The sequence below is a fragment of the Lycorma delicatula genome, chromosome 8, assembly GCF_047948215.1.
Source record: "Lycorma delicatula isolate Av1 chromosome 8, ASM4794821v1, whole genome shotgun sequence".
NCBI classification, from domain to species: Eukaryota; Metazoa; Arthropoda; class Insecta; order Hemiptera; family Fulgoridae; genus Lycorma; species Lycorma delicatula.
The window spans coordinates 10,015,828-10,030,207 of NC_134462.1; the positions used below are offsets into that span (position 1 = coordinate 10,015,828).

The window sequence follows — 14,380 nt, forward strand, 5'->3', positions numbered from 1 at the left end:
AGTCATCTTCTCCTATTGTACATACCTTTTTTTATACCTGCAGTTAAAAAAAGAAAATGCAAGTAAATACTTTTTGTTGTCAGCAGCATAATTCTCAAAAAACATTTTTTTTCTATGTTTGAGGATTTTAGGTTGAGGGTTTCCTAGTGCATTTATCCCTTGTCAAAATCACAGTGTGCCGTCTGGTGTGTGGTGTTATCATGGAGAAGGATGACACCTCTGATTGGACATCCCCACCATCATTATTAGGCTTTTCAAAATTAACTTTGTTTTACTCGTACCCCACCTTAGAAAATAAAAAAAAATCTTTTACCGTTTTGAATATGTAAAGGTTGAGTTCTTTATATAAAATTTCAGGCTAAATATTTTCAAGAACCCTTTAAAAGATGAACCCTCAAAAAACCATCCTGGCAATTAATTAATATATTTCACTTCAAAAACTTTTGTTATTAGCTGTGTAGAATAAAAAAATGAAATAATACTTAGAATTATTAGAAATAATTTAATTTCAATTTATCAAATTAAATCTGCTTAAATAGAAATAATTTAATTTCAATTTATCAAATTAAATCTGCTTAAAAAGAGCGGATTTTTAACCTTTTGTTATTCGTTTTTGTTGATTTATTATCATCTATAATAATTTATTATAATCCATTTACAACAAATAATTCATTAAAGAAAACAACATTTATGGGAAAAGTTGAAAACTGATTTTGAATTAATTCTGTCACTAAGTGTCCAAGATATTTTTAGTTTGCCAAAAACTTCTGCAACCCCAAATGGGATCACAGCCTATACTTTGAGAACCCCTGCCTATAAGATGTTAATAAACAAAATTATCATCCAGATATTACAAATGCTAGTAAAGGAAAATTACATAAACATTGCAGATGGGGATCAACTTGTTGAATAATGAAAAGTAAATATCTATTATAACTAATTATAATACTTATTTTTATTAGAATTTACAAAACCTACACTGCTGAGTTATCTGTATTATAATGCAGTTAAAAAATAAATGTACAAGAGATCAATTATCCAAACTAAATGGGCGGCTCCACTTGGTCCACACAAAATTACTCATTTTCTTTAATGATCTAGTTTTAAATTTATAGTAATATTATCCAAAAATTTAACTTTATTTTTTTATTGTACTATTGAAACAAAATTTAGAGTAAACTTTTTTATCACAGAGGAATTTCAGAGAAGTAAATGAATCAATTTCAGAGCGTGCGATACCCACTCTGATATTCCGTATAACTTCCAAAATCACTGGAATTTAATGACCAAAAACGAGGAAATTGAATTATACTTATATTCAATTTGTTTTTTCTTTTTAAGAATTACATATACTGGCTATATAACTGATCCACATTAAACTCAGACTACTGAAGTATGGATAAATGGCTTTTGAATGACATCCACAGTTAACATGAAATAATGGTAAATTTTCACGTGAAACTTTTACATTTCAGTGAAATGTTGAAGTAGATAGAGAAGATTATGTTTTTGCATTATCAGATTAAATGATAGTTTTAATCTATAATTATAATCATCGTAATAATTTTAATTTTAAAAAAATTAGGTGCCAATTATTTCACAATAAATGGAAAATAACACATTTATTCAGATTAATCCCACAACATTACAGTAATTCAGTAATCTTAACAGATCGCTCCTCTTTGTACATATTTTTTTCAAACATCAACATGATATTGAATAGGTTTGAACAGCTTAAGTTACTGACTGCAACTTGATGGAAAGTTTTTTCAAGTAAATAAAAGAACCACAAAATTACTTTTCAAATAAGTAGAAGAACCACAAAATTTAATAATAATAATAATAATAACAAAAATAAAATAAATTTAATTGAATTTAATTATGAACACACTATTTTTAGCAATTTAAGGATAACTAATCCAAATGTATTTACATGGAGTTATAGCTGGTTCTAAAACTTTCACTAGCTTAAAACAACTGCATTAAAAGAATTAATTTGATTTTTATAAAAAAATAAAAATCAAGAAAAACTTGTAATACTTTTAACAATAAAATCTTTTTGTATATTTTTTACATAATATGCATTAATAATTGTATACAGGTTAGAGTGTCAACAATCCAAATGTCAAGTGCTTGAATACACTAAAAGAATATAAGAATTTTCCTGATGTTAAGATTAATTTATACTATTTAAATATTTTACTTTATTTTTAGTATAACATTTCTACCACAAAGTATATTAACAACAGAATAACATCAAAACATGAATGAGAAGAATGAATTTAGCATAAATGTGATAAAAATCTAATAAACATTAAAATGTAGCCACAGATGGGAAGACCTTTCAGAAGTCATCTTACAAGAAAAATCAATTTTTCTTTTTCCATTAAGCATCTAGGTGTTATTCCTTAAAATTATGGAATAACATTCCATATATGTCATTCAAATATTACCATTAACATGTTCTTTTTACATTTCTATCTGTAGTTGTACATTTTGATATAAATTTTAAAACTATCTGTAGTTGTACATTTTGATACAAATTTTAAAAAATCTGATTGTTTTAACATTTAAACAAAATTATCTAAAATTTAGATATTGCAGTATTTCTGACCATTCAGCAATCTATGTTATTAAAAATCTAAACTAGGTCAGTTCAAATAGTTTCAGTTCGCTGACACTCTAAATTTCACTATAAATTTTGGTTGAAAAATCTAGTAATTGAAAGATTTAAAAAAAACTGATTTAAAAAAAAATCACTTCATTTATATTAAATATGAAATAGTTAAAAAGTATAATAAATAACATTTTTCACTATTTACACATTATATGCATGTATATATACGCTTTATGAAATAACAAAATAATGTTATGATAAAACACAAATTAAAAAAAAAATAAATAAATAAAAACCCCTCATGTTTAAATGAATATAGTTCTAGAGTGGCAAGAACAGATAAACGAGAACTCTTGAGGATTGCACAGGAAGTCCAAGCTTCACACAGGATCCGAAGAACCTGTTTTCCAATTCTTAAACTTCCACCTAGCCTTACCATGACACTGCCATCTAGAACAGTTGGACGACAAAGCATTACATCATTTCATAGGAAGAGAGAATATAAGGTAATTAAACTATAACTAAAGTAAACATAAAGATTATCATCGAAAGAGCTTGATATTTCAGAATATCAATTTCACAGTATTTTCTTATGTTTATAAAACAATAATAATAATATTTACAGTAGGCAATAAGATCCTGTTAAAGCAAATTGGTCTAGAACTATCCAAACCAATTTAATTTAATTTAATTTGATGTTCAACAACGTCAGCAATGCCTTCTGAATTATAAATTACTTTTTAGTTCTTTTTTGTACTTAATATCTTACTGTAATCATTACAGTATGTCTGAGAAGTCCTCAAACCTCCCAAGCAGCATTTATATAAATATGCAGGTAGAATTATTTATCCAGAGGACCTGCATAACATGGTTTGTGTGTCCACAATCATATGTTGAATGCACAGAACTATGCATCCCTATATTCATTTGTGATTTGGCAATTTAGTAATTACAATGTGAAAGGTTTTATTCACACTATTAAGCAATCTTCATTTGCTGAATAATGACACTGAGATATGAAAGCCTTAATTATTCCTTAATAATTTGCCAGATGTGGTAACGTCAGGGCTCTGTGGTCACCAATGGAATTGAGCATGACATATGTGAACCATGGGCGATCCACCAGCTTAGAAATCTTAAAACAAACACATTATACAATACTCTTCAGTTGAAGTATTAATCACCTTTCTGAGAACAAGTTTTAAGATGAAATGTGGCCCATATCGACATATGGTCATGATAAATCACACACAAAATGAAAGGTTCCCTTGGCCCATGAAATCACATTCCTGACTCATCAGAGAACAAAACTCTTGTGTAGGACCCCTATTTGGATGCTAATATGGATGTAAAGCATGGTAGTCTGTAAACATTCCTGTAAACATTCCGTTGCATGTCTCTATCCAAACGAAAGTTGATAAAAATATATTTGTTCTTTTAATGATATTTTTATTTTTGATCGTGCATTGTTGACCAGTATATTAAGCTTGGCCATTCATTTACAAATTTATTTGAAAACTGCTCAATCAAATCAGCATGTCTTTGCTGTTTCTTTATCCACTATGCAGCCCTGTCTTTAACACTGCTGGAAGCAATGCATGTTTCTCCCAATCACATAGAGCCAATAATGCTCTGTGCAATGTTGATCCTTCACCCAAACACATGTTACCAACTACTCCTCAATACTGTCACATCAGTCCTGCTTTGCAACTGAAACTTGAGGGTAAGTTGAGCTGTGTGAGACAGTGGTAGGAAATTATACCTAAGAAACCAGATACTGGTATGGATACTTTTCAGTGGTAGGGTATATAATATATTAATAATAATATTTATTATTAACATCTTAATATTAAACATCTTTTGGCGGATCTGACATCTCCCATTATTATTTTGGGGAATAATACAACCCTAAAAAATTCCACATTTCAAATAAATTTTTCATCTAAGTATTATTTTGATTACTTTAACAATATAGTTTTTTTTTCTAACAATATAGTTAGAATTGAAATAGTGGAACCATATTTTTAAAGTTTCACTTCTTTAAGTAAACAAGACTTTTTTTAAATTTTAATTAAAAATAAATGAATATTTTTGTTTCAGAAACCTGAAGAAGTTAGAGTGACAACATCGGCTGAAAATACCAGAACTTTACCGACCAAAAATTTGACACAAGATGGACACACACAAAAAAGACGAAAAATATTTACTAACACGGGCAAAGAAATAAAACGAGAATATTTAAAAGTAAAAACTGTCAACTTAAATCTAGAAGAACTTCCAACTTCAGATCTTATTAAAAAACCTGTTTTACCGAATCTCCATAAAAGTATACAACCCACTGAAACAACGAATAAACTCAAAATAAACTCAAAAAATGCCGTACGAAATCAAAATACTATTTCAAAAATATTGGTAAATGAAGATGAATACAGAATGACAATTAATGAAGATGGACGTTTTGAAGACATAAATGTATCTCTACAGCCAATGATGAATTCTATACAGAACTATTACACAGAAAACTACTTTCAGCTTCAACCTAAGATAAACGATGATGTAGAAAAACTAATTGTTGTAACAACAGCAAGTGGAACAACATTTGAGATGAAACAACCAAAAACAGCACTACCAAATAATTTTTATGAAAAATCACAAACTATAAAAAAACTTTTTCCTATAGCCACTAGGAAAAAGTAAATAAAAGCCATAAGTATAGCCACTACATAAGTAAATAAAAAAATGTGTTCGTCATTAATGTCTTAATTAATGTCTTAATGTTATAATTCCTTCAGGATTAAATAAATTATTTAATTCCCTACACTTCCATGCATAAACTAGTACAGTAGAGATTAATTAAGAAAAATTAACAAAGAAAAAAAATAGTCAAATCACAACATTAACAAAATAAAAGTGAGAGAATCTTGATCTGAAAGGATGTGAATAATAAAAAAGTAAAGTAAGTAAAAGTAATAAAAAAAAATACTCACTCACTTCCTTATCAACTTCCTTATCACTCACTTCCTTATGAGTATTATGAGTATAACATTCTACATAAAAATTCTATACAAATATTAAATATATATTTTGTAATGGGAGCTGGGTTTGTTTATAGAGGATATATATCCTAATCCTATTAGATCTCTATAAAATTTTAATAATGTCAGCAAATGATATCTGCTGATGACTGGTTATTCATGTTTCTACAAACATATATGTTAAATTGACCGTATTCTACAATTAAAATTAAAAACTTTTTCTGTTTTGTTATCTCCATTGGGTACTTTTGCAGAGATCTGTGGTTCTTCTTGTAATAAATTAACAGAAAGTTAAAGGTTCCTTCTTTTTTGCTGAAAGAAATTTAATGGGAAACTATTTCCTGAATATAAAAGAAGGGTGTGTATGCAGAGGAATTCCATTCTCTACTAGCAAAATGTAAACTTCCTTCTATTCAATAAGAAATTTGAAACATTTAGAAGAACAGATCACTGAGGCTGTTTCATTTTATCACATGTACTCACTCTGTCTAGTATGACAAATAGCTGAATATTTTCTTAATGCCTGCGATGCAACTACAGAAGCATATATTGCATATATTATTGAGAAGGTACTGTCTTTCATTTTCACATACACTTCATGTCATGCATTGTGCATTGTTCCTGTCATCATGCATTGTGCATTGTTCCAAACCAATGACTATTTGAAATCCTACCTAGGTTATACAATGACCATATTCCCATCATGTAATTAAAGTTCGTTGACCCCAAAATTATCTGCAGAACTGACATCAGCAATATTTATGCCAATACTGTTAAAGTAAGAAAAGTTAAACCCCAGGTTTAAAGGAAACAATATTTTACTTCTGTCCTCATTTTATAGGAATTATGAATATTTTCTTTTCTGCATTTTCTTGCATAATTTATGAAGATTATAAATTAATTTTACAATTTTTATTAATTTTGATTTTTTTTTTGTTTGAATCTATCCTTGAGAATATTTAAGTCATCAATGCTGAGATAAACACTAAAAATATGAATTACATATTAAAAATTAATTTAAATAAAGCGGCAAAATATAATAGTAAATTAAATTCTTTAACTTAGAGTAAGTGATTAATAAATCTAAATAAAAGAAACTTTAAAAAATGCTCTATGGTCAGAAGGTAAATAAACACTAAATATAACTGACTACCATATGGTAGTTAGGCAAAATATATTTATTTATTATTGTTGATCACAATTTTGTTGTTATTATTAATTACTATTATTATTAGAATAGTAATGACTGTTGTATTTTGTGATTAATAAATAAACATTAAAATTTAAGTAAGAATAAGTTATACACTTTTCAATACTAGTTCCAAAAAATTCTGCTATTTTTTAGGGGTTTTCAAATTTCAAAAATCTTTTAAAATTCCTGTCTTTTCCCTTAACATAAAAATGGTTAGCAAATACAATTTCTTACATTAAAACAAGTGTAAAAGTATAAACTGATTTTTTCTTAAGAACAGCAATATTTTCAGTTTTTATGAAACTAAAATTCTATGTATCGGAACACACCAGCAGCATAGCAGTACAAAACATACTGCATACTTAATGAAGAAACGTTACTCCTGAAGGTGGTTTATAAACAGAAACATTCATATCATTACCTGACAAACTAGGATTTCACACGTTTTGAGGAAAGCCCTATAAAACTCAATCTGTCTAATTCTCAATTACTTCCTAATGTCTAAAAATAATGAATGTTAAATGGAACTTTAATATTTTTCAAATTCAGAATTCCATTATATTTTCCATGTGATTTCACAGAATAAAATTGTAGTAATTATTTTCATGCTAAGAACAGTTATTTATTAGTAGTAAGAGTAGTTATTTATTAGTTATTAAGTAGTAGTATTATTACTACTACTTAGCAATTACTACTACTTAGGAATGATTGATTAATAACACTAATGAGTAATATTAAGAGTGATGAATGAGTAATGAGTGATAATTTTCAATAATCACAATTCTAAACTTCTTCTAATGTAAAATGCAAATGCCTAATTTCAAGGTCTATCTTGTCTGAATTTATTCTTTGTACAAAGGAACCTCTCATATTATTATTAATAATAATAATAATGTACAACAGCAGAATAGAGAAGATTAAATACCTCATAAGTTTATAGTAACATCTGAAGCCATAAGTAATATGAAGGAATGTGTGTTGGGCCATACATAACAACAAAGTGAATTGACATTTACAGATAAATGTCAGATAAATAGTTAACTAAATTTGATATATATATATATATAAAACATACATACATACTGTTAAAGTAAGAAAAGTTAAGCCCCAGGTTTAAAGGAAACAATATGATTACTTCTGTCCTCATTTTATAGGAATTATGAATATTTTCTTTTCTCATTTTCTTGCATAATTTATGAAGATTATAAATTAATTTTACAATTTTTATTAATTTTGATTTTTTTGCTCTTGTACTTGTTTTTCTAGATATATATCTAGTAGCAGATATCTTGTTAACTCTATATCAATTTACTATGTTTACAATGATAGATTTTTAATTTTGTAAGCATGAACTAACAGAAAAAAAATATAATGATAAAAACAGTTAAGACGTGTAAAAACCATAAAATATATACTATTTTTTTTATTGACTGACAAATATAAAAACTTACCAATGACTAACACTGTCAAAGGACCTGTGATGCAGAACTTTGGCTGTAATAAATGACAGCAGCGGGAAAATTAACTCCAGCTGCTAAAACAAAAACTGGAAACCAACGTCCATGAGATGCTGTTACAAGCTCTGCTGTTAAGGGACCACAAAGTATACCGGGAACTGTTGCCTGCACAAAAATAAAAAAACAAATAATTTTCTAATGGTTGTTAACAATGAATTACATAAAAAAGGTCAGATTTTTTTTACAAAAATATTTTATGTATTACCGGTGTAGCTGTATGAGAAAGATGCCTTTATAATCAGTCTTTCTGCCAGCATGGATACATCAAATAACCAAAATTCTCTGAAGTTGTATAGTTTCATAAGAAAAGATCTTACACTGTATAAGACAAGTTAAGTGTTATAAATTTTTATGAATTATAAACTTAATAAATATGAATTTCTGCCAACCTCTATATTGGAATGGGTGGGCAGCATCTTTGTTTTTCATCTGTTGAGTTTTTTGTATCTATTTAGTTATTCCAAGCCTCCCAAGATTTGAATCTTGGGAGGTTTGGCAGTTTTCATATACTGCAGAATCTATTTTGTGTACCAAAAATTGTAGCAGAAGGGTAGCTGTAATTGGACATGCTGGGCTTCAAGCACCTTGGGATCGCCTCGGACCAAATTCTTGCCATAGCAGCAGACCTGGCCAGCCCAGCATGAAGACTGATAATGCCAGAAGTAGTGATGAAGATGGTGCTAGAAAAGCACCACTCAGGGAAAACCACCTCAGTTGCATTGGTGGAAGACGACAAATGCTGAGCCAACGCTGTGGAGCTCTGGGGGCCACCATTACCATACTGTACTGTTGGCCAACTTAGCTCAAATGAATATTCAAATGCTAGACACTAAACTTAATTGTTGATCAGCTGTTATTACCAACAGCTTTTTTTACGAAAAAATAAAAAAAATTAATAGATTTTAGAAGAATGTCTTTCAAATTTTATTTTTTTATAACTTTTACCAATTGTATGTAAATTTTAAATCTGTTTAAAGTCTTATCATTTTTCCGATCCAATTCATGTGTTTTGTTTTTTAATTAAAGTTGAGCTTCTCAAGTTTGTGTTGAATTAATAGACATTTACATCAATCCTCTAAGAATTAAATTCTTTACAAAATTAATCATAAATTTTTATTTGCTAACTGGTAAATTAACAAAGCTATTTTATTCCAAACCTAAAAAAATATATTTTCTGACAACCTTTTTGTGTTTTATCCAGTTTTTATTAGAAACCAAATGAGATAGAGGTCTGAGATACTTTTATTCAGAATTTTAGAACAGTTTAATTTCACAGAGGGAGCAGAAAGAAGAGCTAAATGCTATTGTAATAAACATTTGCAATTGTGTAATTGTAATTACCTGTCTATAAGGAAATAACATTTTAAGTGAATGGTATTTCCATACACCTCATACCTCAACATATAAAGAAAATTAATTTTCAACCCCCAATTCCACTGTGCAACTATCGAAAGTAATACCTACCATACTTTCCTTCAAAAAGTCTATAAAAAATAATCAACTGAAATTACTTACAAGTGTATTTGATATGGCAAAAGTCACTCCAGCATGATTTGGTGCAATATCAGCATGATTACTCAGATGTCCAGCTGAGTTACATGCGCATAATCCCATTGAAATTGAAACAAACCTATTTAAAAAGTAATAACAGTATATTAATAGTAATTTTTGATACTTTAAGAAGAGCATTTTTCTGTATTAACTTAGATTATAATTTCTGACTTTTGGAAAAAGATGCAAGTAAATTTCTTATAATTAATTGTATAATAATCACTTCTTTTTTTTAACAAAAAACTGAAATAAGTATGTTATAAAATTCAATGGAATAGTAGATAAAGCTAACATTATAACACAGAAGTTATTATATCACATTCAACAGCTAACTAACTACAATAGTTTCTTACTTCAATGCCCATAAGCAATGGAGCAGTATTAGTTCTTTACTGTGAATACTTGAGAGTAAATTACTGTTTAAGTGCAGAGAAAATTTATATTAAATTTTCTAGTTGACATGGTTCTATATCATAAAGGAATGGTTCAAATTCTTGAAAAGTTCAAAGCAACATACTGATCTTTGATCAACAAAAAATAAGTTGATGAATGTTTTTCTTTAATTTATGTAGTATTGCAACATTGCAAAATGTTGCATTTTAATAGATTTTTTTTATTTGTTTGAGTCATTTTTATACATTTCATAACCTGACAAGAATACATAAAAAATTTCTTTGTGCTTTTGTTTAATAAAAACACTAGTAATGCAAATGCTTTTATTAAATAAATCACATTTAATTTGCAATGGCACAATCAACAGTATTTATTAAATAATGCTGGTAAAAAAATGTTAAGGAAATTTATAAAAAATTCAGTAAAATAACAACATAATGGTTGTGATACCATTTTTAATGCCAAGAATTTCTGAAGCCAAGAATTATTATTAGATACTCCATACTCTTAAACTTCATCTTAACAAAATCCAATCTAATAGTCTCTGAAACCAATAAAGTCAATTGCTTATATACACACCTCTTCTTAATTTTTACATACTTTTTAATATTTGAAAGGTTATTGAAAATGTGCAAAATGACATGTTTAGTAACATATATTTTTACATATAAAGGATTAAAAACAACAAAACTTTTCTAAATTATATGTTTTTAGTATAACAAGATATACACTTCTACGACATATTACAAGTTACCTTACTTAATGACACCACATTTTTAAGTTATGTTTCCTAAATAACCAATTCTTTTGTTGAATTTTAATTCTCAATGAGCTTTATCTTTAAATGAATATTAATTATTTCAATTATCTAAGCAGAAATTAAATTAAATGATACAATATCTTATTTTCTATTATGTAATATCTTATTATACCAACTTGATAACTGATTCAGTAACAGATAGTAAAAGAAGAAAAGTAAAAGGACTGAAAATCAAGAAATTTAATAGGTCATGTTAATAGAATTGTTGATATAAGAATATGAGAAGACGCCCAATTGAGCAAGCTTTTAATTAGGATAAGTTGAGGAGGAATTTGCTGCATAATTAGGAAAAGTAATTCCAAACTGGATACTGGGTGGTTAGATTGTTTTAAAGAAGCAGTGTATGTCATGTTATCTGGATCTGTTTATAAAGGAAAAGTAAAAATAACAAATATTTTCTCACGCTGAGATAAAAAAAGTTTGATCTTCTATAAATGATTCTGAAAAAAATATTCTATTACTGATTACTTATACTTTTACGATAAGAAATGATTTTTTTTTCTAATCAAAACTTTAAATTATCCTTGTTTTACTGCAATAATTTTACAATGAAAAAAAGATAGATTAAACGGAAAAGAGATAGATTAAACTCTAAATAAATAATATCCTAAAACTGATGATATCAAAAACCATAGATTTATTATAATTATAGAACTGTAGAAATGATACATCAGAACTTTGAAATTTAAATGAAATTTCTTCCCAGTGCTTTTAATATGTAACTTTCTAAAAAAAATGTTGATTATGTTTAAATATTTGTATATGCACAAGATTTTATACAAACATTGAAACTTGTCATGCTTAATAATTTTTATATAGAATTCCTGTTTCTGATATTTTAAAAAATACCAATACATTTTTTAAAAACTTCTGTCATTCATAATCAACCTTTCTACTAGATATGATTACTATATATTAAAGTTTCTCAACCTCGGGGTGACAGTGTTATGAAGGGGGGGGGGGGTCACGGTGTTATGAAACGGGGATCACGGTGATATGAAAGGAGAGTTGTGAAATTACCCTACAACTTTACATGTAAACAATGCATTAATCATTTTATGAGAAAAAATCATTTATTACAAAAATTTTACTTACATTTATAAGTACACATGTAAAGAAAATAAATTAATAATGAGATGGTTGCATTTGTTTTCATTTAAAAGTCTCCATACTTAGATCTATGTTAGAAACACACAAAAGCAAACTGTTTTCAAGCGTTAAAAGACAATTCCTATATTTATTTTTGCACAACCATAAACAAAAAACCTTTTCACAGAGGTAAGAAAAGGATTAAAACTTTTAATGCTTCTGTGACTAAATTTCCATATTCACTTCGATGAGCAAATAAAAATGTACCTAAATCTTAAGATGTGAATTGTAGTTGTAACATTTTACGCCACGCCAGACATTTCATAATAAGCTGATTGCAAATCTCAACTGGTAATTTAGTAGCTGTAACATTTTCAAAAAATAGATTCAGTACCCATTTCTTTGAGAAATAATTTTTCTTTTCTAGGAAATACTCCGCCTACTGAATTTTTAGCTCACGCAAATGCATCTTCATGCTATCCAAACTGTTATGAATAATAGTACCTTCTTCCTCCAAATTTTTCTCAATAATCGGAAGTGAGCAGAAACATATCAAAATTTTCGCTTTGCAGATGAATAATACAGATATCAAGCTTCTTAATGTAAGCATGAACTTAGCCTATCATTAATAAAATGGTTTTATCACATGCTTGTAAATTCACATTCAAGTCATTTAAATGGAAAAATACTTCAGCTAAGTAAGCAAAGAGCAACATATACTCATTATTCTATAAAAAAAAACATTGAGAACGGCATTTGTTTATCCTACAAAAATATTATTAATTCATCTCGCAATTCCAATAACCAGATTAACACTTTCCCCTTGCGATAACCATCTGACTTCTGTACAGAAAAGAAGAAATTTTTTCTTTTCACCCATTTCATCGCATAGTTTAGCAAACAGCCGCTTCTTTAATAGAATTAAGCAACTTTTAATAAACTTTTAATAACCGACTTTTAATAAAATTAAGCAATTTTTACAGTTTCACAAAGAATCTGAGATTATCCAATGAATTTTTTGAGGCAAGAGCATGTCTGTGAAGGAAGCAGTGCATCCACTCCACCTTTGGTAAAAGACGATCTTTTAATTTTTTCAGAAATCCACTGTCCTGTCCTGTTATCACCACTGCACCAATAGCTTCATAAAAAGATATGTCCTATTGCATGATCAAGCATTGATCTGCAAAACAATGTATTTTCTTTGAATGATCTGTTCGTATCGCATTCATATCTCACAAAATATAAGAGCTGAGAAATGTTTACACATATCTGTAAATTCATCAAATTTAATACAAAAAAATCCACTTTGACTCACTCGCTGAATTATGTGTCATTAGAAAGCAAAATTTTTTCCAATCTTTTTGCTTTCATGCCCATTCAAACACTGACCATGTCAATTGTAGCAGGGAATATGAAGTTTTCTGCGATTGTATGTAGTTTGGACACCTTAGCTACTCTTAATGCTCAAGATAAGATATGCTACAAGTGTACTTTTATCAGTATGGATTGATTTACAGATAGAAGCTTGTTTATTTCTCAAAGTATTATTTTTCTTTCAAAAAATTCCAAAGATTTACTTTTATGATATGGATGTTTAGTTTCCAAGTGTTGAATTAATTTTGATGGCTTCATGCTTTCACCAGAGAGGGCTTGAAAGCAAACAATGACTGTGGCTTTCCATCCAATGAGATAAAACCATAATTTAAATAACTGTCATTGTATAAACTTATCTTTTTACCAATCGATTCACTGGATGTAAATTCACTTCGTTTTTTCACAAATTTATCCATTTTGCATAAGAATCTAATTGAAAAAAACCAGTTACACTGCTTGACTGCACACTAAAAAATCAAAACCTCAATTATTATTATAATTATAATGCTTCTTATTACTTATTCTAATGCTTCTTTTATACTGATAAGAGCATGACATATTTAAACGTATCATATGCATGCTCCACAGTGAGTATTATGTAAACAGACAAAATTACAAGGAGCATGTACACATCATGCTAAAAAAGTTGAAAATCACTCCTCTAATAAATTCACACACATAATTGTATACGTGAATGTTATTACCGCACACATCACACGGACAACATTCTGGAACGAGAGGTAAATTCCTCATCCAACAGAGTGATAAAACAATCTTAACTGAGATGCGAAG

The 14,380-nt window shown here is 28.1% G+C and overlaps 1 protein-coding gene across 1 annotated transcript in view; it reads right to left on the reverse strand.

The window, feature by feature from the left end:
• Positions 1-1,603: 1,603 nt before the first annotated feature.
• Positions 1,604-14,380, reverse strand: part of LOC142328844 (uncharacterized) — a 50,055-nt gene continuing 37,278 nt past the window's right edge. The window contains exons 8-10 of the mRNA XM_075372937.1: positions 9,877-9,991; positions 8,296-8,466; positions 1,604-3,067 (exon numbers count right to left, since the gene is read on the reverse strand). Of these exons, the coding sequence (XP_075229052.1) occupies positions 8,311-8,466; positions 9,877-9,991 (271 nt within the window). The 3' untranslated portion in view covers positions 1,604-3,067; positions 8,296-8,310. The remainder of the gene's footprint in view (positions 3,068-8,295; positions 8,467-9,876; positions 9,992-14,380) is intronic.